Raw genomic sequence first — 23,709 nt, 5'->3', positions numbered from 1 at the left:
CTTGCTTACCCCTAAAACGAGGCAGGGTGCGCTTGGCTTGCTTACCCCTAAAACGAGGCAGGGTGCGCTTGGCTTGCTTACCCCTAAAGCGAGGCAGGGTGCCTTTGGCTTGCTTACCCCTAAAACGAGGCGGGGTGTGCTTGGCTTGCTTACCCCTAAAACGAGGCAGGGTGTGCTTGGCTTGCTTACCCCTAAAACGAGGCAGGATGCCCTTGGCTTGCTTACCCCTAAATTGAGGCAAGGTGCGCTTGGCTTGCTGACCCCTGAAGCGAGGCAGGGTGCCCTTGGCTTGCTTACCCTTAAAGCCATGTAGGGTGTGCTTGGCTTGCTTACCCCTGAAGCCATGTAGAGCGTGCTTGTCTTGCTTACCCCTAAAGCCAGGCAAGGTGTGCTTGGCTTGCTTACCCCTGAAGCCATGTAGGGTGTGCTTGGCTCGCTTACCCCTAAAGCCAGGCAAGGTGTGCTTGGCTTGCTTACCCCTAAAGCCAAGCAAGGTGTGCTTGGCTTGCTTACCCCTGATGCCAGGCAGGATGCGCTTGGCTTGCTTACCCCTAAAGCCATGTAGGGTGTGCTTGGCTTGCTTACCCCTGAAGCCATGTAGGGTGTGCTTGGCTTGCTTACCCCTAAAGCCAGGCAGGTGCGCTTGGCTTGCTTACCCCTAAATCCAGGCAGGGTGTGCTTGGCCTGCAGACCCCTAAAGCCAGGCAGCGTGGGATTGGCTTGCATATCCCTAAAGCCAGGCAGCGTGTGATTGGCTTGCTTACCCCTAAAGCCATGCAGGGTGTGCTTGGCTTGCTTACCCCTAAAGCCATGCATGGTGTGCTTGGCTTGCTTATCCCTAAAGCCAGGTAGGGTGTGCTTGGCTTGCTTACCTTTAGAGCCCGGCAGTGTGTGATTGGCTTGCTTACTACTAGAGCCAGGTAGGGTGTGCTTGGCTTGCTTACCCCTTGAGCCAGGCAGGGTGTGCTTGGCGTGATTACCCCTAAAGCCGAGCAGGGTGTGCTTGGCTTGATTTCCCCTAGAGCCAGTCAGGGTGTGCTTGGCTTGATTACCCCTAGAGCCAGACAGGGTGTGCCTGGCTTGCTTACCCCTAAAGCCAGTCGGGGTGCACTTGGCTTGCTTACCCCTAAAGCCAGTCAAGGTGCGCTTGGCTTGCTTACCCCTAAAGCCAGGTGGGGTTCGCTTGGCTTGCTTACCCCTAAAGCTAGGCAGGGTGCGCTTGCTTGCTTACCCTTGAAGCCAGGCAGGGTGCGCTTGCTTGCTTACCCTTGAAGCCAGGCAGGGTGTGCTTGGCTTGCCTACCCCTAAGCCAGGCACGGTGCGCTTGGCTTGCTTACCCCTGAAGCCAGGCAGGGTGTGCTTGGCTTGCTTATCCCTGAAGCCAGGCAGGATGGGCTTGGCTTGCTTACCCCTAAAGCCATGTAGGGTGTGCTTGGCTTGCTTACCCCTGAAGCCATGTAGGGTGTGCTTGGCTTGCTTACCCCTGAAGCCATGTAGGGTGTGCTTGGCTTGCTTACTCCTAAAGCCAGGCAAGGTGTGCTTGGCTTGCTTACCCCTAAAGCCAGGCAGGGTGCTCTTGGCTTGCTTACCCCTAAAGCCAGGCAGGGTGCCCTTGACTTGCTTACCCCTAAAGCCAGGCACGGTGCCCTTGACTTGCTTACTCCTAAAGCCAGGCAGGGTGCGCTTGGATTGCTTACCCCTAAAGCCAGGCAGGGTTCGCTTAGCTTGCTTACTCTTAAAGCCAGGTGAGGTGCGCTTAGCTTGCTTACCCCTAAAGCCAGGAAGGGTGTGCTTGGCTTGCTTACCCCTAAAGCCAGGTACGGTGCGCTTGGCTTGCGTACCCCTAAAGCCATGCAGGGTGAGCTTGGCTTGATCACCCCTAAAGCCAGGTAGGGTGCGCTTGGCTTGCTTACTCCTAAAGCCAGGTAGGGTGCGATTGGCTTGCTTACTCCTAAAGCCAGGTAGGGTGCGCTTGGCTTGCTTACCCCTAAAGCATGGCAGGGTGTGCTTGGCTTGCTTATCCCTGAAACCAGGCAGGATGCGCTTGGCTTGCTTACCCCTAAAGCCATGTAGGCTGTGCTTGGCTGGCTTAGCCCTGAAGCCATGTAGGGTGTGCTTGGCTTGCTTACCCCTAAAGCCAGGCAAGGTGTGCTTATTTATTTATATTTATTTATAAACCGTTTTCTATAGCGCGAACTAGACCCATGGGTATCAGAGCGCTTTACAACAATGGCATAGGATAAAACAGCAGTGTATATAACAAGCAATGAGATTGCGCACCGTAGTTGGTAATATTTTCAGCATAGTCTGTAGGAAGGTGGTGATAAAGAAAAAAAAATTGTATTTTGACTTCCAATGTTCTTCAATTTCTCATTTTGATATCTTAAGAACCTCACAGTTAAGTCATAGAAGGCGAAATGCCTGCCTATGGGAGGAATTTGCTCATGAGGAAGGTCTTAGCTTCCTTCTTAAACGATGCTATGTTCTAAATGTTTCTGATATTCACAGGCAGAGAGTTCCAGATTCTAGGGGCTGCTCCGGAGAATGCTCTCTCATAAGTTTTTTTCTTCCTGAAGATAGGTGGTCTCAGCAGTAGCAAATTGGCACTTGGGGCTGGTCTGTTTCTTCCTGAAATTTCTATTTTCTGGGCAAGATATCTGGGTGTGTTGTGGTGAATCGCTTTGTGGGCGATACATGCCATTTTTAGTTGTATTCTAGCTTCAAAGGGTAGCCAGTTTAGCGCCTTCAGGTGAGGGGTGATGTGGTGAAATTTCCTCGTTCCTGTGATAAGTCTTGCCGCTGCATTGAGACAAACTTTTAGGGGGGCTATGGAAATTTTTGGAAGAACTGCTAGAGTTGTACATCCATATTCAATTCTTGAGATAACCAGTGATTGCACAGCTAGTTTTAGGTCCTTCTCCGATAAAAATGGCTTCAATTTTCTTAGATAGTTCAGATGAAAGCGTGCGTTTTTTACCATTACTATAATGTGGGTTTTCATATTGAGGTGTTCATCCAGAGTGATTCCGAGAGATTTCACAGACTCAACTAGAGTCGGGTGCAGTTTAGTGCTGTGATCATCTTCGACCACTCTTTTACTTCTGTTTGATTCTTTTGTGGTGCGATGAGTAAGAATTCGGTTTTATTTGCATTCAGCTTGAGGTGATTGTTAGTTAGCCATTTTAGAGTCATTTTGAGGGCCTCGTTCATAATGGTTGTGTCTTCCAGTGATGCATTCTTGATGTAAAGTTGCGTATCGTCTGCGTACATATGGTAAGATATTTGAGACTCTCGCAGGATTCCTGTAAGTGGTTCGATGTATAAATTAAACAGTGAAGGAGATAGAGTCGATCCTTGGGGAACTCCAATTGTGTTTGGACAAGAGGGAGAAAGAGATTGGTTTACTAGGAGTCTCTGAGTTCTGTTCTGTAAGAATGATTTGAACCAATCCCATACCGTGCCGGAAATTCCCATCCTGTCGTGGAGTCTGTTTAGAAGTTTTTCGTGGTTAACCGTGTCGAACGCTGAAGACTAGGTCTAGGAGGATGAGTAGACAAGATTGCTTGGCTTGCTTACCCCTAAAGCCAGGCAGGGTGCGCTTGGCTTGCTTACCTCTAAAGCCAGGCAGGGTGCCCTTGACTTGCTTACCCCTAAAGCCAGGCAGGGTGCGCTTGGCTTGCTTACCTCTAAAGCCAGGCAGGGTGCCCTTGACTTGCTTACTCCTAAAGCCAGGTAGGGTGCGATTGGCTTTCTTACTCCTAAAGCCAGGCAGGGTGCGCTTGGCTTGCTTACGCCTAAAGCCAGGCAGGGTTCGCTTGGCTTGCTTACTCTTAAAGCCAGGTGAGATGCGCTTAGCTTGCTTACCCCTAAAGCCAGGAAGGGTGTGCTTGGCTTGCTTACCCTTTAAGCGTGACAGGATGCGCTTGGCTTGCTTACCCCTAAAGCCAGGTACGGTGCGTTTGACTTGCGTAGCCCTAAAGCCAGGCAGGGTGAGCTTGGCTTGCTCACCTCTAAAGCCAGTTAGGGTGCGCTTGGCTTGCTTACTCCTAAAGCCAGGTTTGGTGCGATTGGCTTGCTTACTCCTAAAGCCAGGTAGGGTGCGATTGGCTTTGCTTACTCCTAAAGCCAGGTAGGGTGCGCTTGGCTTGCTTACCCCTAAAGCATGGCAGGGTGTGCCTGGCTTGCTTACCCCTAAAGCCAGGCATGGTGTGTTGGCTTGCTTACCCCTAAAGCCCGACAGGGTGTGCTTGGCTTGCTTACCCCTAAAGCAAGGCAGGTTCCGCTTGCCTTGCTTACCCATGAATCCAGACAGAGTGTGCTCTCCAGTGGCCAGCAGTATGAGAGCAAGCAGCAAATGTCAAATAAGTCAAATCTGCTGTGCTAGGTATCATGTATTTGAAGGCGGGGAAATGTGCATAATTCAGTTATGCAGATTATGAGCTGTGGTGTGGGACAGATTGGGGGGTGGGGGTATGAAGTTAGGTTTATTTGTAGGATCTACACTTTGCAAATGGCCTGTGTGTTCACTGTCATTTGCTCGATGTATAGCGTTCATGTAAAATTCTTTGTCAATTATAATGCTTTTTTCAGAAAGAGAGAGACTTATTTGTCTGACTTTTCACCTGCTGTGAAATACCCCACAGAAGAGTATGCTGTGGTTGATACATGACTCTTCTGAGGGAGCTGTATCAACAGTTTTTTGCTGGGCAAGACTAAAGCTGCCGGGCGGGTAAGCCAAGGAAGATTTTCCTATGAATACGGCAGGTCATTGTGACTGTCCTCAGGAACACATGGTTCATTTCTAAGGGGAGTACGTCAGTGACCAGTTCATGTTTTCTTTTTGCTAGTAATATGGTGTTGATCAACAGTTTTTTGGGATGGTGAGGCAGCTAATATATAAAACAAGCATTGGCATAGCCAGTGGTCTCGGCAACGCTAGAACTATTGTTTTTGTTAATGCTTTTTAGCTGCCTGCGAGTGTTACGCGGGGGTTGTCATCGCCTGCAGCATCAGGAGAAGTGGTAACATTGCAGGGGCAGATGGAACTGGGAGCATGAGTCGCTGTTAGAAATGGGATCCCTGGTTGGCCGAGGCTTGAGCCAAGGCCAGGCAGAAATCACCATTTCTAGTTAGGGTAGGGAAGTCACCCGCCAAGACAACCCCTGCTTACCCCCTTGGTAGCTTGGCACGAGCAGTCAGGCCTATCTCGGAGGTCATGTGTAAAGCATTTGCGCACGCACCCCCAGCAACAACCTCCCGGGCCCCCCACAAAAGGAACTCCACACAAGATAGATATGAAAATAGCTTTTGTATTGAAGAACACACTTAGACAGGAATACGCAATTTACAAGGTGCCAGGGGCACGGGCAGGGTTTACAAGGGACTATATACAGGGCAGTGCCATGGGGCCACTGCTAGGGATATGCACATGATGGAACTGGCATTCGAAGACATAACCACTGGGAGCTTCCTAGAACTAGCACTAGAACACATAACAACCAGGCGCTAGCATTAGAACACATTACACCCAGGAGCTTCATGGAACTAGCGGTAGAACTCACTCTAACCAGGATCAACATACATGGGACACCGGATATTCAGGAGGGAAGGAAGGACAAGGTACATAGCACAACAGAGGCATCATCAGAAGGGCAACACGTAATAACTCTCAGAATCCCATTAACATTAATCGATACTTCGAACAGGCAATGTCACGATGTTCAGGGCAGGCTGCAGGTAGCCAACTATAAACCTAAACGGGGCAGCTGCCCACGAAGTGCTGGGCAGCTGTAGAGCCAGGATGGGGCCATTGTGCGGGCAGGCTCTGAGGGAAAAGGCGCCAAACGGTGGAGCCTCTCGGGCTCGAGAACAACTGGGCGGAGCCTCGCAGGCTCGAAATGGGCAAGGGCCACGTGGTGGAGCCTCTCGGGGCTCTGGACGCTGGGACGCGGTGGAGCCTCCTCGGGGCTCAGGGGCTAAGATACAGATGGAGCCTCTCGGGGCTCAGGGGCTGAGATACCGGTGGAGCCTCTCAGGGCTCAGGGATGGGGCGTGGAACGAGCCTCGCATGTTCGTTGGGATACTGGCGGAATCAGAGCCTCTCCGGGTTCAGGACGTAAGGTGTGGGCAGGCGGGGCGACCCCTCGGGGGACCCGGCATCACATGGGGCCCCACGGCCCTAGCGGCACATGTGCGCTCGCGCTGGAGGGGAGGGGCGGGCACCGGCAATGTGCCCCGACGCCCCGCCTCCCCTCCTGCAGCACTCACCGGCCGGTGGACGCGCTGGTCCCTCCTCGCTCTCCGGGGCTCCCTCTCGCTCCTAGGGGCCCCGGGGGGAAAGCGGCCAGTCTTCTGGGGGACGCAGGGGCGCGGAGTAGGCTCCCGCCGCTCCCTGCATTCTCGGCTCTCTCTCTCGTCGCCTCCTCAGCTCCTCGGGCTGCCGGCCAATCAGAGCGCGGCCCGGGGAGACGTCATCAGCCCAGCCCGGGCCGGCAGCCAATCCCAGCGCGGCCCGGGGGAGGGCCTCACGAGGGTCCCGGGCGGCGGTGGTGAGCTCAAGGGAAATTGACGAGGGCCAGGCTCCCTCGATAAATATAGTGATGACGGGGGCAAGCGAGGTAGGCACTCGCTGGGGGCTCGGGCCCCTCACACGAACGGGCAAATGCCGGGTGGGCACCGGCTGGTGGAATATAGCGCTCCCAGCGCTAGGAGCCTGAATGAAGCGCCCTAAGGCGCTAGGACGGCAAGAAAGCGCTCCCAAGCGCTAGAAGCATGAATGAAGCGCCCCAAGGCGCTAGGACAGCAGGAAAGCGCTCCCAAGCGCTAGAAGCACAGAAAGCAGGGTCCATAGGAAGTCCAGGATTTCAGGGGGAGCACGGCAGCTCCTAGAGGGGAAAAGGCCATCAGAAGTCCAGGAGCAGGGCAGGGCCCAGGGAGGCAGGCCCACCCTGAGCCCAAGCAGCAGCACGCCCCTGGCAGGATACCAGTCAGGACAACCAGGAGAAGAGAGAGAGAAGAGGGCCCACCCTCCTTTTATACATGAGATTCCTTTGTCTAAAAAGGGGCAGGCAGGGTGAGAACCAGCTAGAACTGGTTATAAGGAATTTCTTGTTACTGACCAGGCTAGGGACACCAGACGCACCCCAGGGGGGTGGAGCCAGCATGGTGGGGGAAAGCCCAGCTCCATACAGGATACAGGCACAGCCCCTCCCTCACATCAGCATGTTAATCTCTCCATTCACCACCGGGGCAGACCCACACAGACTCCTGGAGCCAGGCTCCCCAGCTGGCTTCAGCCAATCACGCGCTAGCACACCTACTGCACACACACACACCCATGTCTAGAAGTGGCACTTCCCTTCTAGACACACACACGCCGCATACATCATCTTGCAGCATTCTATCACACGAGTCCATACATACCAGACCCGACTCCGTACCCCCCACGCATCAGGAACTACTAGGGACACATACAATCCCCATGCATTCCTATGGGAGGGCAGGCTTCTCTCATCTACACGCACTCAGAGTGGGAATCACCATCCCCAGGTCACATATAATAAGCACAAACTTCAGGGGTGGACCTGCCAGAAGGGCCCAGTCCAACACTACCCCCTTCCAGCCAAAACGCAGGGTAGACCAATCACCACCGTGATGGACTTCCCTGCTTTGGGCGAGAGAACATGGATGCAGCCCGCACTGCAGGGACACCCTCCAGTTCTACGCCACGTGGATCTATAAGACAAGCACATATTGAGAAAAAAACAACAGTTTTCCACTTTCTCTTCCACCTAGGGTCCGCACCCTCAGGCTGGCCAGAGGTCACGTGCAAGCTCGCCCCACCCTACCTCTACTTCTGAGGTTCCGTGCTCTCCCCGGAGAAGCACCCTCCAGAACACCTTCTCTCACCAGTCTCGGAACTCTCTCCCTCCACTGGTCTCCCACCTGGGAACTAAATTCACCGGATGCCCAGGGGTCAGAATCCCTCTGACCCCCTTCCAGTTCTGCACCCTCCCATGTAGAACAGGGTCCTTCCACTTAAGGTGGGCCCCACCTGCTCTCAGGGCAGCACCGCAACACTCAGCCGAGAACCCTAAGGATCCCTGCTAGGCCCGTACCGCCCCTTCTGGGAAACACAGGGTCTCTTCCCTTAGGGATGAGCCCAACCTGCGTCCACAGGAGTACATCTAGAAGACAAACCGGCCAGGACACTGGCTACAGTCGCCCTGCCGTCCAGATCCGGAAACACTGACTACTGGCTCCCCAACCGCGGGCAGTACCCTACCGGCCAGATGCCTGGCGCACCAGGACTTCTCCAAGAGAAAAATGAAATCTAAGACTTCCTCTCCTCCTTCAGCAGGCAGGAGTTCCCTCTGGTACCAAGATGAGCCGCGACCACGTCAGCAGGGCTCAGTGTTCAGCTCTCCCCAAGGCAAGCCGCGACCCAGTCAGCAGGGCTTCCTTGTCCGGGATACAACTTAACATTCACTTCAGCACGATGAGCCGCGACAACGTCAGCAGGGCTCCAAGTTCAGCTCTCCCCAAGGCAAGCCGCGACTCAGTCAGCAGGGCTTCCTTGTCCGGGATACAACTTAACATTCATTCAGCAAGCTCCCCCTCTCAGAGAACTTACACTCCATTATTCAGCAAGCTCCCCCTCTCAGAGAACTTACACTCCATTACTCCGCACACTTCAACATTCATCCACACACCCTCCCCTGGACTGGTAAGACAGTTTCTACCGCCCCTGATTCCTCAACCTGACCCATGTGGCACTGGTACCATTACTCTAGGGAAGGGACAGGGACCACACACATTAGACACAATTTCGCTGCCACCACTGGATCCCACCCTTCTGGTGAATCCAGAAAACACATTGCACTTAGGGGGATGATCTACCCTCCCGAGCTAGGGACACCTAACTCACAGTGCACCAGAACCACATTTTCCACAGAAACAAATATTTTTAGCAATTCAAACAATAGTTCCTTTTCTTTGCGACCATCTAAACTGCAGAGCTTTGTAGTGGGGCCAGTTATCGCTGTGGTACTGTGCAAACACAAGTCCAAATCCCACCGCTAGCCAACAATGTTAGAAATGGGATCCCTGGTTGGCCGAGGCTTGAGCCAAGGCCAGGCAGAAATCACCATTTCTAGTTCGGGTAGGGAAGTCACCCGCCAATACAACCCCTGCTCACCCCCTTGGTAGCTTGGCACGAGCAGTCAGGCCTATCTCGGAGGTCATGTGTAAAGCATTTGCGCACGCACCCCCAGCAACAACCTCCCGGGCCCCCCACAAAAGGAACTCCACACAAGATAGATATGAAAATAGCTTTTGTATTGAAGAACACACTTAGACAGGAATATGCAATTTACAAGGTGCCAGGGGCACGGGCAGGGTTTACAAGGGACTATATACAGGGCAGTGCCATGGGGCCACTGCTAGGGATATGCACATGATGGAACTGGCATTCGAAGACATAACCACTGGGAGCTTCCTAGAACTAGCACTAGAACACATAACAACCAGGCGCTAGCATTAGAACACATTACACCCAGGAGCTTCATGGAACTAGCGGTAGAACTCACTCTAACCAGGATCAACATACATGGGACACCGGATATTCAGGAGGGAAGGAAGGACAAGGTACATAGCACAACAGAGGCATCATCAGAAGGGCAACACGTAATAACTCTCAGAATCCCATTAACATTAATCGATACTTCCAACAGGCAATGTCACAATGTTCAGGGCAGGCTGCAGGTAGCCAACTATAAACCTAAACGGGCAGCTGTAGAGCCAGGATGGGGCCATTGTGCGGGCAGGCTCTGAGGAAAAAGGCGCCAAACAGTGGAGCCTCTCGGGCTCGAGAACAACTGGGCGGAGCCTCGCAGGCTCGAAATGGGCAAGGGCCACGTGGTGGAGCCTCTCGGGGCTCTGGACGCTGGGACGCGGTGGAGCCTCCTCGGGGCTCAGGGGCTAAGATACAGATGGAGCCTCTCGGGGCTCAGGGGCTGAGATACCGGTGGAGCCTCTCAGGGCTCAGGGATGGGGCGTGGAACGAGCCTCGCAGGCTCGTTGGGATACTGGCGGAATCGGAGCCTCTCCGGGCTCAGGACGTAAGGTGTGGGCAGGTGGGGCCCCCCCTCGGGGGACCCGGCATCACTGGGGGCCCCACAGCCCTAGCGGCACATGTGCGCTCGCGCTGGAGGGGAGGGGCGGGCACCGGCAATGTGCCCCGACGCCCCGCCTCCCCTCCTGCAGCACTCACCGGCCGTTGGACGCGCTGGTCCCTCCTCGTTTCCGGGGCTCCCTCTCGCTCCTGGGGGCCCCTGGGGGAAAGCGGTCAGTCTTCTGGGGGACGCAGGGGCGCGGAGTAGGCTCCCGCCGCTCCCTGCATTCTCGGCTCTCTCTCTCGTCGCCTCCTCAGCTCCTCGGGCCGCCGGACAATCAGAGCCAGGCCCGGGGAGACGTCATCAGCCCAGCCCGGGCCGGCAGCCAATCCCAGCGCGGCCCAGGGGGGGCCTCACGAGGGTCCCGGGCGGCGGCGGTGAGCTCAAGGGAAATTGACGAGGGCCAGGCTCCCTCGATAAATATAGTGATGACGGGGGCAAGCGAGGTAGGCACTCGCTGGGGGCTCGGGCCCCTCACACGAACGGGGCAAATGCCGGGTGTGCACCGGCTGGTGGAATATAGCGCTCCCAGCGCTAGGAGCCTGAATGAAGCGCCCTAAGGCGCTAGGACGGCAAGAAAGCGCTCACAAGCGCTAGAAGCATGAATGAACAGGAAAGCGCTCCCAAGCGCTAGAAGCACAGAAAGCAGGGTCCATGGGAAGTCCAGGATTTCAGGGGGAGCACGGCAGCTCCTAGAGGGGAAAAGGCCATCAGAAGTCCAGGAGCAGGGCAGGGCCCAGGGAGGCAGGCCCACCCTGAGCCCAAGCAGCAGCACGCCCCTGGCAGGATACCAGTCAGGACAACCAGGAGAAGAGAGAGAGAAGAGGGCCCACCCTCCTTTTATACATGAGATTCCTTTGTCTAAAAAGGGGCAGGCAGGGTGAGAACCAGCTAGAACTGGTTATAAGGAATTTCTTGTTACTGGCCAGGCTAGGGACACCAGACGCACCCCAGGGAGTGGAGCCAGCATGGTGGGGGAAAGCCCAGTTCCGTACAGGATACAGGCACAGCCCCTCCCTCACATCAGCATGTTAATCTCTCCATTCACCACCGGGGCAGACCCACACGGACTCCTGGAGCCAGGCTCCCCAGCTGGCTTCAGCCAATCACGCGCTAGCACACCTACTGCACACACACACCCATGTCTAGAAGTGGCACTTCCCTTCTAGACACACACACGCCGCATACATCATCTTGCAGCATTCAATCACACGAGTCCATACATACCAGACTCGACCCCGTACCCCCCACGCATCAGGAACTACTAGGGACACATACAATCCCCATGCATTCCTATGGGAGGGCAGGCTTCTCTCATCTACACGCACTCAGAGTGGGAATCACCATCCCCAGGTCACATATAATAAGCACAAACTTCAGGGGTGAACCTGCCAGAAGGGCCCAGTCCAACACTACCCCCTTCCAGCCAAAACGCAGGGTAGACCAATCACCACCGTGATGGACTTCCCTGCTTTGGGCGAGAGAACATGGACGCGGCACGCACTGCAGGGACACCCTCCAGTTCTACGCCACGTGGATCTATAAGACAAGCACATATTGAGAGAAAAAAAACAGTTTTCCACTTTCTCTTCCACCTAGGGTCCGCACCCTCAGGCTGGCCAGAGGTCACGGGCAAGCTCGCCCCACCCTACCTCTACTTATGAGGTTCCGTGCTCTCCCAGGAGAAGCACCCTCCAGAACACCTTCTCTCACCAGTCTCGAAACTCTCTCCCTCCACTGGTCTCCCACCTGGGAACTAAATTCACCGGATGCCCAGGGGTCAGAATCCCTCTGACCCCCTTCCAGTTCTGCACCCTCCCATGTAGAACAGGGTCCTTCCACTTAAGGTGGGCCCCACCTGCTCTCAGGGCAGCACCGCAACACTCAGCCAAGAACCCTAAGGATCCCTGCTAGGCCCGTACCGCCCCTTCTGGGAAACACAGGGTCTCTTCCCTTGGGGATGAGCCCCACCTGCGTCCACAGGAGTACATCTAGAAGACAAACCGGCCAGGACACTGGCTACAGTCGCATTGCCGTCCAGATCCGGAAACACCGACTACTGGCTCCCCATCCACGGGCAGTACCCTACCGGCCAGATGCCTGGCGCACCAGGACTTCTCCAAGAGAAAAATGAAATCTAAGACTTCCTCTCCTCCTTCAGCAGGCAGGAGTTAAAGTAAAAGTAAAGTAAAGTCCACATTTGTAAAGCGCACAATCACCCGTAAGGGTCTCTAGGCGCTGGGGGGCCGTCGGGAAGATTAAGCGAGCTATTGCCCAGAGTCACATGGTGCTGGGCTAACCTGCCGCCGGAGCCGGGGATCGAACCGTGGTCCCCAGATTCCAGCGTCAGTCGCCCTGGCCGCGGCGCCACACCTCTCCCACTGGTACTAAGATGAGCCGCGACCACGTCAGCAGGGCTCAGTGTTCAGGTCTCCCCAAGGCAAGCCGCGACAGCGTCAGCAGGGCTTCCTTGTCTGGGATACAACTTAACATTCGTTCAGCAAGATGAGCCGCGACCACGTCAGCAGGGCTCAGTGTTCAGCTCTCCCCAAGGCAAGCCGCGACCCAGTCAGCAGGGCTTCCTTGTCCGGGATACAACTTAACATTCGTTCAGCAAGATGAGCCGCGACCACGTCAGCAGGGCTCAGTGTTCAGCTCTCCCCAAGGCAAGCCGCGACAGCGTCAGCAGGGCTTCCTTGTCTGGGATACAACTTAACATTCACTTCAGCACGATGAGCCGCGACAACGTCAGCAGGGCTCCAAGTTCAGCTCTCCCCAAGGCAAGCCGCGACAGCGTCAGCAGGGCTTCCTTGTCCGGGATACAACTTAACATTCATTCAGCAAGCTCCCCCTCTCAGAGAACTTACACTCCATTATTCAGCAAGCTCCCCCTCTCAGAGAACTTACACTCCATTACTCCGCACACTTCAAAATTCATCCACACACCCTCCCCTGGATGGTAAGACAGTTTCTACCGCCCCTGATTCCTCAACCTGACCCATGTGGCACTGGTACCATTACTCTAGGGAAGGGACAGGGACCACACACATTAGACACAATTTCGCTGCCACCACTGGATCCCACCCTTCTGGTGAATCCAGAAAACACATTGCACTTAGGGGGATGATCTACCCTCCCGAGCTAGGGACACCTAACTCACAGTGCACCAGAACCACATTTTCCACAGAAACAAATATTTTTAGCAATTCAAACAATAGTTCCTTTTCTTTGCGACCATCTAAACTGCAGAGCTTTGTAGTGGGGCCAGTTATCGCTGTGGTACTGCGCAAACACAAGTCCAAATCCCACCGCTAGCCAACAATGTTAGAAAGGGGATCCCTGGTTGGCCGAGGCTTGAGCCAAGGCCAGGCAGAAATCACCATTTCTAGTTAGGGTAGGGAAGTCACCCGCCAAGACAACCCCTGCTCACCCCCTTGGTAGCTTGGTACGAGCAGTCAGGCCTATCTCGGAGGTCATGTGTAAAGCATTTGCGCACGCACCCCCAGCAACAACCTCCCGGGCCCCCCACAAAAGGAACTCCACACAAGATATATATGAAAATAGCTTTTGTATTGAAGAACACACTTAGACAGGAATACGCAATTTACAAGGTGCCAGGGGCACGGGCAGGGTTTACAAGGGACTATATACAGGGCAGTGCCATGGGGCCACTGCTAGGGATATGCACATGATGGAACTGGCATTAGAACACATAACCACTGGGAGCTTCCTAGAACTAGCACTAGATCACATAACAACCAGGCGCTAGCATTAGAACACATTACACCCAGGAGCTTCATGGAACTAGCGGTAGAACTCACTCTAACCAGGATCAACATACATGGGACACCGGATATTCAGGAGGGAAGGAAGGACAAGGTACATAGCACAACAGAGGCATCATCAGAAGGGCAACACGTAATAACTCTCAGAATCCCATTAACATTAATCGATACTTCCAACAGGCAATGTCACGATGTTCAGGGCAGGCTGCAGGTAGCCAACTATAAACCTAAACGGGGCAGCTGCCCACGAAGTGCTGGGCAGCTGTAGAGCCAGGATGGGGCCATTGTGCGGGCAGGCTATGAGGAAAAAGGCGCCAAACGGTGGAGCCTCTCGGGCTCGAGAACAACTGGGCGGAGCCTCGCAGGCTCGAAATGGGCAAGGGCCACGTGGTGGAGCCTCTCGGGGCTCTGGACGCTGGGACGCGGTGGAGCCTCCTCGGGGCTCAGGGGCTAAGATACAGATGGAGCCTCTTGGGGCTCAGGGGCTGAGATACCGGTGGAGCCTCTCAGGGCTGGGGCGTGGAACGAGCCTCGCAGGCTCGTTGGGATACTGGCGGAATCGGAGCCTCTCCGGGCTCAGGACGTAAGGTGTGGGCAGGTGGGGCCCCCCCTCGGGGGACCCGGCATCACTGGGGGCCCCTCAGCCCTAGCGGCACATGTGCGCTCGCGCTGGAGGGGAGGGGCGGGCACCGGCAATGTGCCCCGACGCCCCGCCTCCCCTCCTGCAGCACTCACCGGCCGGTGGACGCGCTGGTCCCTCCTCGCTCTCCGGGGCTCCCTCTCACTCCTGGGGGCCCCGGGGGGAAAGCGGCCAGTCTTCTGGGGGACGCAGGGGCGCTGAGTAGGCTCCCGCCGCTCCCTGCATTCTCGTCTCTCTCTCTCGTCGCCTCCTCAGCTCCTCGGGCCGCCGGCCAATCAGAGCGCGGCCCGGGGAGACGTCATCAGCCCAGCCCGGGCCGGCAGCCAATCCCAGCGCGGCCCGGGGGAGGGCCTCACGAGGGTCCCGGGCGGCGGCGGTGAGCTCAAGGGAAATTGACGAGGGCCAGGCTCCCTCGATAAATATAGTGATGACGGGGGCAAGCGAGGTAGGCACTCGCTGGGGGCTCGGGCCCCTCACACGAACGGGGAAAATGCCGGGTGGGCACCGGCTGGTGGAATATAGCGCTCCCAGCGCTAGGAGCCTGAATGAAGCGCCCCAAGGCGCTAGGACAGCAGGAAAGCGCTCCCAAGCGCTAGAAGCACAGAAAGCAGGGTCCATAGGAAGTCCAGGATTTCAGGGGGAGCACGGCAGCTCCTAGAGGGGAAAAGGCCATCAGAAGTCCAGGAGCAGGGCAGGGCCCAGGGAGGCAGGCCCACCCTGAGCCCAAGCAGCCGCACGCCCCTGGCAGGATACCAGTCAGGACAACCAGGAGAAGAGAGAGAGAAGAGGACCCACCCTCCTTTTATACATGAGATTCCTTTGTCTAAAAAGGGGCAGGCAGGGTGAGAACCAGCTAGAACTGGTTATAAGGAATTTCTTGTTACTGGCCAGGCTAGGGACACCAGACGCACCCCAGGGGGGTGGAGCCAGCATGGTGGGGGAAAGCCCAGCTCCATACAGGATACAGGCACAGCCCCTCCTTCGCATCAGCATGTTAATCTCTCCATTCACCACCGGGGCAGACCCACACAGACTCCTGGAGCCAGGCTCCCCAGCTGGCTTCAGCCAATCACGCGCTAGCACACCTACTGCACACACACACACCCATGTCTAGAAGTGGCACTTCCCTTCTAGACACACACACGCCGCATACATCATCTTGCAGCATTCAATCACACGAGTCCATACATACCAGACTCGACCCCGTACCCCCCACGCATCAGGAACTACTAGGGACACATACAATCCCAAGCATTCCTATGGGAGGGCAGGCTTCTCTCATCTACACGCACTCAGAGTGGGAATCACCATCCCCAGGTCACATATAATAAGCACAAACTTCAGGGGTGGACCTGCCAGAAGGGCCCAGTCCAACAGTCGCAGACGTTGAGGTGGGAGGTAAAGTGACTGGGCAGGGCCCGCCGGCATCTGTAACAAGATTAAGTAACAAACTGTGAGCATATATATATGTAGTACACATCAAAAGTGTAACTTACAGAAGGTCTCTCAAGCTAACCTGTGCCGCAATTCCTATAGTGCGGCAAGGCCGGACTAGTTCGAGTATTACTCAGGACACCAAAAAAATGTGTTTATAAGTATGTGGAAAGATAAACAATGGACTGCTATCAATACGGCATAAGAGCATCAACATTGTGCCAGCTTGTTGGAATGGTTTAAGGGTTCATAATAGTGAAAAGTGAGGAACTGCGAAAAGCACAAGTAGCTTCCAGAGTGCTGTTAAACCAAATAAAGAAAAAAAACGAAAACATTTTCTAAAATGGCTGCTGTGTATTAATGGTAGTACTTGGCTGCTGCTCTCAGGGAGAGCTAAAAACGGGAAGAGGCATGACACATGCATGCAATGGACAAATAGGGAGAAGGAATAATGGAGCGACGTGGGAGCCAGCAAGTAGCTCAGACATGGGCGGGCTGAAGCCCACAAACTACATATAGCGGCCTCTCTTCGAGACCGTGACGCCTAGAGCTGAGTCCTAAAAATAGCGTGCCCATAAGATTTTTCAACGCCTGGATTACTTGAGCCCAGGAATGGAGTAGTGGAGAAATGCATACAGTGGGCTTTAACGAACAACTGCGATGAATTTAGGGCTGTCGGGGCCCATGCTGTGATTCTATCCTAATACACCACACTCAGAAACTGGAGAGTTACCTTTTGAGCTTGTGAGTGGCAGGAAACATCACTGAAACCTGCATCCCTCCTGAATAAAGCAGTGTTTGAGTGACTGGGAGACAACCCATGGTGCCTCCTCTGTTGTAAGTCTAAGGTGGGAGGGTTTCAAGAGAAGCACAAATCTGATTTTGGTGAAAGGAGAGGGACTGAGGCCGTGCCGTTTTAGGTTGAGTGAATGAGGTACAAATAAAAAGAAAACTGCTCATGTCACCCAAGACAGTCCAGAGTTTATTGACCCTGTTATTGTCTACAGCGTTTGTGGCAGTTCTGTTAGGGTCAGGGGCTGGCAGTGGTGTAAAATGGAAAGAATGGTCAGAGTGGGTGACAAGCAGGGCCGGACGGGGAACCAAAACTGGCCCTGGCAAAGAGCTTGGCTGGCCCCAGAGGGGGTGTGGGGAAGAGGAGGGGGAGACTGGCAAGGAGAACGCTTAAAGCTTTGTGCCGCTTTTGTTGCTGAGAGACGATATTGCAGCTATGCTGCAAAACCAGCCCCTGGTAACAACAAGTAATCGGCACAGGAATCCGTGGCGGCTGGGAGAAATGGAGTGAGTTTTGCAGAAACGGGGGGGGGGGGGAGTACAGATCTCTGAGGACCAATAGGAGTACAAGCAAACAAAACAAGTCGGCCTGGAGCGCGCCTTGGAAGAGACGCGGGAGGGCAGGAGCGTGACGCCGTGAGCGTGCACGTTGGCGTTCCCTGCGGCTCGCGCGTTCACAGACCGGTGTCTGCTCGTGCACCGGTCTGTAACACTTGGGGAGGGCTTCACAATGACAATAAGGCTCGCTAGCGGCAGCGCTTCGCGCTGAAACGCCAGGCGAGCCCTAAAAATGGCCCCCCCAGCGGTCTAAAAGCGGCCCCCACCCTGGCAGCCCACAGGGGAAACGTCTGGTGCCCGCTACAGCCAGTCCGGTCCTGTTGAAAAGTAGGGAGACCAGGCTGATATGGCTGTGTTTTCAGGTTTGGGAGAGAGGTCTAGACGCTTGTGATAGCACACACTGCTTCTGTCCGAAGGAGCACTCGTTCTTGAACACTTCCTATTCACTTCAGATGCAAATATGTGTATTTATCGCAGAATTATTTCTGACCTGTACTTTTCATTCTTCTTTAAGTTTTGTTTTTTGTTTTATATTAAGGAGTGTCTTTGAGCTTTGTTTTTTGTGGGGATTAGAATGTTAACAGAAAAATGTGGAAAAGAGGGTCCCAGGGGAGTTTAAATTTATAGACCTTCTTGTATCTTGTCCCCCAACTGAACTATCTAGAAACACACGGAGGATATCAAGGGTCTTGTGAAATATTGCTATGGTCGGTACCTATTTGTGGTATACGAACTCAAAGATACCTAATGGTTATCTAAGTGACATAGGAGAGGAAACAAGGTGATCTTAACATGAAAGAAAAGAAACCCATCAGCCCACCAGTTGGCGGAACTTCATCATCTGGGTTTTGTGGAGAAGAATGTTATCCGCTAGACACCTCCTCAGTGCATTCAATGAGGACTGCTAGAATCGGATCATCAGAAGAAAGAAGAAAGCCATCAACCAGAGGATGAGTATTTTGAAGGCTGATAGGGTAAGTTGCAGTGCTCAAAAAAGTGTAAACAAAATTAGTGATGATTTAAAAATGCCTGTTTAGATGTCTAAAGAACAATTTTAATAGGTGTGACCATCAAAACGGCATACTTAAAAGCAGAGTGAATATAGTATTTAAGAGATATTACTATTCATCAAAGATATAAGTTGGTCGACATGTTTCAGCCCCTCCGGGCTTTCATCAGGACCTATGATGTGCACTACTGCAACACTTACCACAGAACGTGATAATATAGATTGTGTAGACCTACCAGTTGTATGGTCTTTTAATCCAGGAACTCTCCCATCATTGTAGGGAGGAACGGCCTCACCTCTCCTGGCACTCGCTCAGGACAAAGAGGCCACGCACTGTCCGTCGTTACCTCGGTCTGGCAACTGAGCCGAGGCTACCAGTTGTTCTTTAGACATCTAAACAGGCATTTTTAAATCATCACTAATTTTGTTTACACTTTTTTGAGCACTGCAACTTACCCTATCAGCCTTCAAAATACTCATCCTCTGGTTGATGGCTTTCTTCTTTCTTCTGATGATCCGATTCTAGCAGTCCTCATTGAATGCACTGAGGAGGTGTCTAGCGGATAACATTCTTCTCCACAAAACCCAGATGATGAAGTTCCGCCAACTGGTGGGCTGATGGGTTTCTTTTCTTTCATGTTAAGATCACCTTGTTTCCTCTCCTATGTCACTTAGATAACCATTAGGTTTCTTTGAGTTCGTATACCACAAATAGGTACCGACCATAGCAATATTTCACAAGACCCTTGATATCTTCCGTGTGTTTCGGGATTAGAATGTTGAGTGGGGGCAGTGTGTTCTCTCTGTGGGCTCTCTGTAGGAGGGTTGTTATGTTACGTGAGTCTGTGTATGTACTGAGAATATATCTTTATTTTGTAGATGTCGGTGATTTTCACTGATGTAGCCATCTATTTATCAGAGAAGGAGTGGGAGCAGCTGGAAGGATGGAAGCGGGAGCAGTACGAGGCTGTGATGAAGGAGATACACCGAGCCTTGGTCTCCCTGGGTAAGAAGTGGCCTCATTTCTGGGTCGTCTGCTTAGAGTGGAGGCTCCAGTCTCGCCTCGCCCTGCTTCGCAGCCTAATACAAGATTAGGGACTGGGAGTTGTTATTCAAGTGCATCCTTGGGAGGAGTTACACTGCTACACATTTGAAGCGTAGAGGTCAAAATGACTAACTCTAAAATAAAACCCATAACAAATGAACGCCTGACCATCCTTTTGATCCAAACTAGAGAGGGGACATGAAGACTGGGGCACCGGTGCCAAGTCTGGACCAGGAAAGCCGACTTGGTGGCAGTGAAGGACGAGCATCAGGAGATCAGTGCTGCACGTATGTCACAGTGGTAGCTGCTGGTGCAACATCGCGGGTGTGACTGGCAGGGGGAAATGTGTGTTGTATTAGATGGCCCTGTATGCAGAGGGAAGCCCACAGTCCAATGTTGTGCTTGTGTGGGAGTGCACAGAGCAGAAAGGATGGCCCCAGGTGCCCGTTCGATCCTTCTACTCTGGGCTGTCGCTGGCATCCAGGTGAGGGGGTCTCTCCCAAAGGAGTGGTGGGCTGCTCTATATCCTAGTAGATGTGGTGAGATGTGGGTGATATCGCCCTCGTGCCAGCACGTGCTGCGAGGTACTATGTATATGGAGCCATTTAGACGCCGGAGGTGAAATTAGGCACTAAGTGTGCGTAGTGGGAAATATCACTGGTTCTGCCTGTAATATTATCCTCCCCACAGTTTTGCCCAGGCAGTCACCTCCTGTTAAAAGGTGGAGCGAGCTGCCTGTTCAGACTGGAGCACGTGCAATGCACACCCAGCTCCCGCTGGGAATACGTCTTAAAACGAGTGCAAAGTCTAGTTTAATCTATTTTAGGATTTATACCTTTAAATAAGTTCATTTGCATACTTTGTCATCACATTAAAATTCTCCAGTAGATGGGGTCTCAAAAAACAATAAAACGTTTACGGCTTTTCAAATAAAGCCTGATGTGATCAGCACAAAAATAGCAATTTATAGCATCATGGTTGTTATAGAGATATCCAGATTTAGAAGGTGAGGAGCATTATAGTGACTTAAACATCCCATTATCTTCTGGTCCGCCCCCCTCAGTCGTAGCTCTGGACATGGGAAGGCACAATAGAATCTAACATTGTTGTGTCCATTTGGACCCGCAGGCCACGGAATCCAGAACCCGCACGTCCTGTTTAGAATCCGAAGCGACGAAGAGCTCTGCTTTCGCGATCATCCCTACTCGAAGATGAGAGAGAGCTTGGCCAATCCCTGTGCAGGTACGGCTGAGACCTTTCACTGCCTATTGTAGGTATGTTTTTATAGCCTAACATACAAACCTACACAATTTATTGTGGTGACTGAGCATGTTTTCTATGCTGCTAAGCAAGGCATTTTTGAAAAACAAGAACAATTGCCAGTGCTGAGAGCCTAAACATAAACGGCAACAACGGAGAACTGGTGGTTATGAATATATCAAGAAACACCTGCTTTATAAATTGCAACCAATAATTTTTAATTCTTTTCTCGCAAATCTTATAAATTTTTTGATGAGCACAAAACAGTTTAGTACATGGGAATACAAACAGAACATTTATGTACAATATATACAAAGAAAGAAGAACAAAACACTACACTTCAGTACAATATTTACATTGCAGACACTCTTGGCCAATCCAATCACACAGCAGTTCATTCAAACAACAAACAAACATGAAATAATAGGTCTCGATGTCAATAGGGCTTTCAGAGATGAAATCTCAGATGGAATATGGCTGAGTCAAAGTCTTTAAAGCAAAGTAGAAATGGGCACAGTAAAGGTCCCTTATTAACTTAATGTATGTCCACAGAGTTGCTATAAATCCAATGACCCGAGACCAAGTGGGTCGACGCGTTTCGAATCTCGCGAATGCCGAGATTCTCCTCAGGACCAATTGTGCAACTGAAAAAATAAATAAATAAACAAGGCTTTAGGACTGTAACCTGGATAACGAGCAGACCCCTGTTCTGCATCTAGGCAGACACGCGTACCTTAAAGTCTTCACCTGTAGATCCAACTGGGGCTGTATTCCCACCGGTATAAATGTGCTGGGGCTGGAGAGGAAGATAGAAAGACAGTGCCGGAATGCCTCATTTAGTACTGGCTCACACTCATAGATCACATACAAACTCACTCACACTGGGACTCTTACCCGCTTAGATCATTTGCGGTCCCTCTCGGTATCGGAAAAGACGGCTGTTCAATCGCGCCCACTGAAAATAAACAGAGGGGCGTGGTGAAGACAGATTTTCAAAAATCTCGAAGTCCAATATTCTCGGAACCAAACGGGGGGCCCTTCATACCTTGGCACGTCGCTTAGGTGCTTGAAGCGAGTGGACTCGTTGTGTCCCTTGCCTCACTCGGGAATTGAGTGAGACTCGATAGTTACTTCCTGAATGTAAAAGGAACGGGGACACGCCCCCGCGGGAATGCTGGGTGATGTAGTTTGTGATGTGGGACAAAGGGAAGGTGCCTCCGCAAGTAGTATCCTGGAATCAGTGGTTTGGCAGCATGGATAAGCGTCTCTCTAACTGCTTGGTTTGTAAATCTCGGAGATTTCGTTGAGTCCGCTAAACGCAGTGTTGAATTTCATAATTAATAGCGCTTCGCGCTGGCTCAGCATTGCCTCTAAATCTCCTCCCCGAGGGTCCTTTTCGATTTTTGACAGGACTGTCCATTTTATGTCAGCGTTTGCATGATTTTGACTCACCCAATGGTTGACTAATGGAGCGTTCTCAATCTTGCGACGAATCCTAGATTTATGCTGCGTTATCCGTTGTCTAATTTCTTGTGAGGTCTTTCCAATATAGACCTTGGGGCATGGGCATACTATAACATAAACCACGTTGCGGGTTTTACAATTGGTAAACACATCGTGCTTCCAATGAATATTGTTGAAAGAAAAGACCGATTCCTCCAATGTTGTTTCACAGCAAGTACATGTCCCGCACTTATGATGGCCTTTGGTGGGTGGTAGTCCAAACAGGCTCCTCACTGTGGGGGCTTTGTCAATGGGCAGGGCTGCCCTCACTATGTGGTTGGCCACACTTTTGTCTTTTTTATAGGCAAATAGTGGGGGTGTTGCAAAATCCTCATGAAGGTCCTTCAGCAAGTGCCAATTGGACATGATCAGTTTTTTATGTTGGTTAACTGCTGGACAGAAGGTGGTGACGCAGACTAATCTTTTTAAGTCTGATTTGACCTTTTTCTGCAGTAGTGTTTCTCGCGGAGTCCACCACGCCCTTTTGATTGAGTTTTTTAGCAGTTTTTTGGGGTATCCTCTTTGAATCAAGCGATCTTTCAGTTGATTGGCATGCTCAAAATATTCCTCTTTGTTTGCACAATTTCGGCGTATCCTGAGAAATTGTCCAAACGGGAGGTTCTGTCTCAGGCTGCGGGCGTGGTTGCTGGTGAAATGTAAAGCTTTATTCCTATCTGTCGGCTTTCTAAATAGGGTGGTGCTTAGGTTCCCCTCCCTTGGTTGTAATTTGTCGTCCAGAAATGTCATCGATTCATTGGAGGCCGTACAAGTGAACTTGATGTCATTAGTTCTTGAATTAACCCAGTCGACAAATTTCTTGAGTTCTTCATGCCCCCCAGTCCAAATGAGGAACACGTCGTCAATGTAGCGCATATAGCTAGATATGCAATTGCTAAAAGGATTGTTATTGTAAATGAATTTATTCTCAAACAGTCCCATAAACATAACCGCCAATTCTGGTGCGAAAGGGCACCCCATTGCTACTCCCTTTGTTTGATAAAAAAACTCAGAATCAAAAGAAAAATAGTTTTTTTGAAGAGCGAAACTTGCCAGTTCGACGATGAATTCCGTCGGGACTCTCATTGGTCTCTCCCTAGTCTCAAGGAGCACAGTCAGTGTCTCCAGAGCCTGTTCTTGTGGGATTTGAGTGTAAAGTGACACAACATCCAAGGTTACTAGCAGTTGGTTATTGCAGTCAAACCGGATTGTCTCAATTCTATTTAGGAAGGCCGTCGTATCCTTCAGATGTGCTGGAATGGTTTCAATAAAGGGTTTCAGAAAAAAGTCGATATATTTTGCCACTGGTTCAATGAGGGAGTCACAGCCTGAAACTATCGGGCGACCTGGTGGATTGAATTCATCCTTGTGCATTTTGGGCAGCACGTAGAACACTGGGGTCCTAGGATTTTTGTTTTGTAGGAATAACAGTTCCTTTTGGCCTACAAACCCTTGGTCAAAACCCTTTTGTACTATATCAAACAGTTTATCCTTTAGTTCAAGCGTAGGGTCTT

At 52.2% G+C, this 23,709-nt stretch overlaps 1 protein-coding gene across 1 annotated transcript in view; it reads left to right on the top strand.

Annotated features, from left to right (window-relative positions):
• The window catches only part of LOC144764112 (zinc finger protein 783-like), a 121,261-nt gene that overhangs the window by 37,867 nt on the left and 59,685 nt on the right, over positions 1-23,709 (top strand). Inside the window, exons 2-3 of the mRNA XM_078650281.1 lie at positions 19,270-19,396; positions 20,564-20,677. Of these exons, the coding sequence (XP_078506407.1) occupies positions 19,270-19,396; positions 20,564-20,677 (241 nt within the window). The remainder of the gene's footprint in view (positions 1-19,269; positions 19,397-20,563; positions 20,678-23,709) is intronic.

The sequence above is a fragment of the Lissotriton helveticus genome, chromosome 6 (assembly GCF_964261635.1).
Source record: "Lissotriton helveticus chromosome 6, aLisHel1.1, whole genome shotgun sequence".
In the NCBI taxonomy this organism is placed as follows: domain Eukaryota; kingdom Metazoa; phylum Chordata; class Amphibia; order Caudata; family Salamandridae; genus Lissotriton; species Lissotriton helveticus.
The sequence above is the reverse complement of the archived record's forward strand: the minus strand, read 5'-3'. Positions and strand labels throughout refer to the sequence as shown.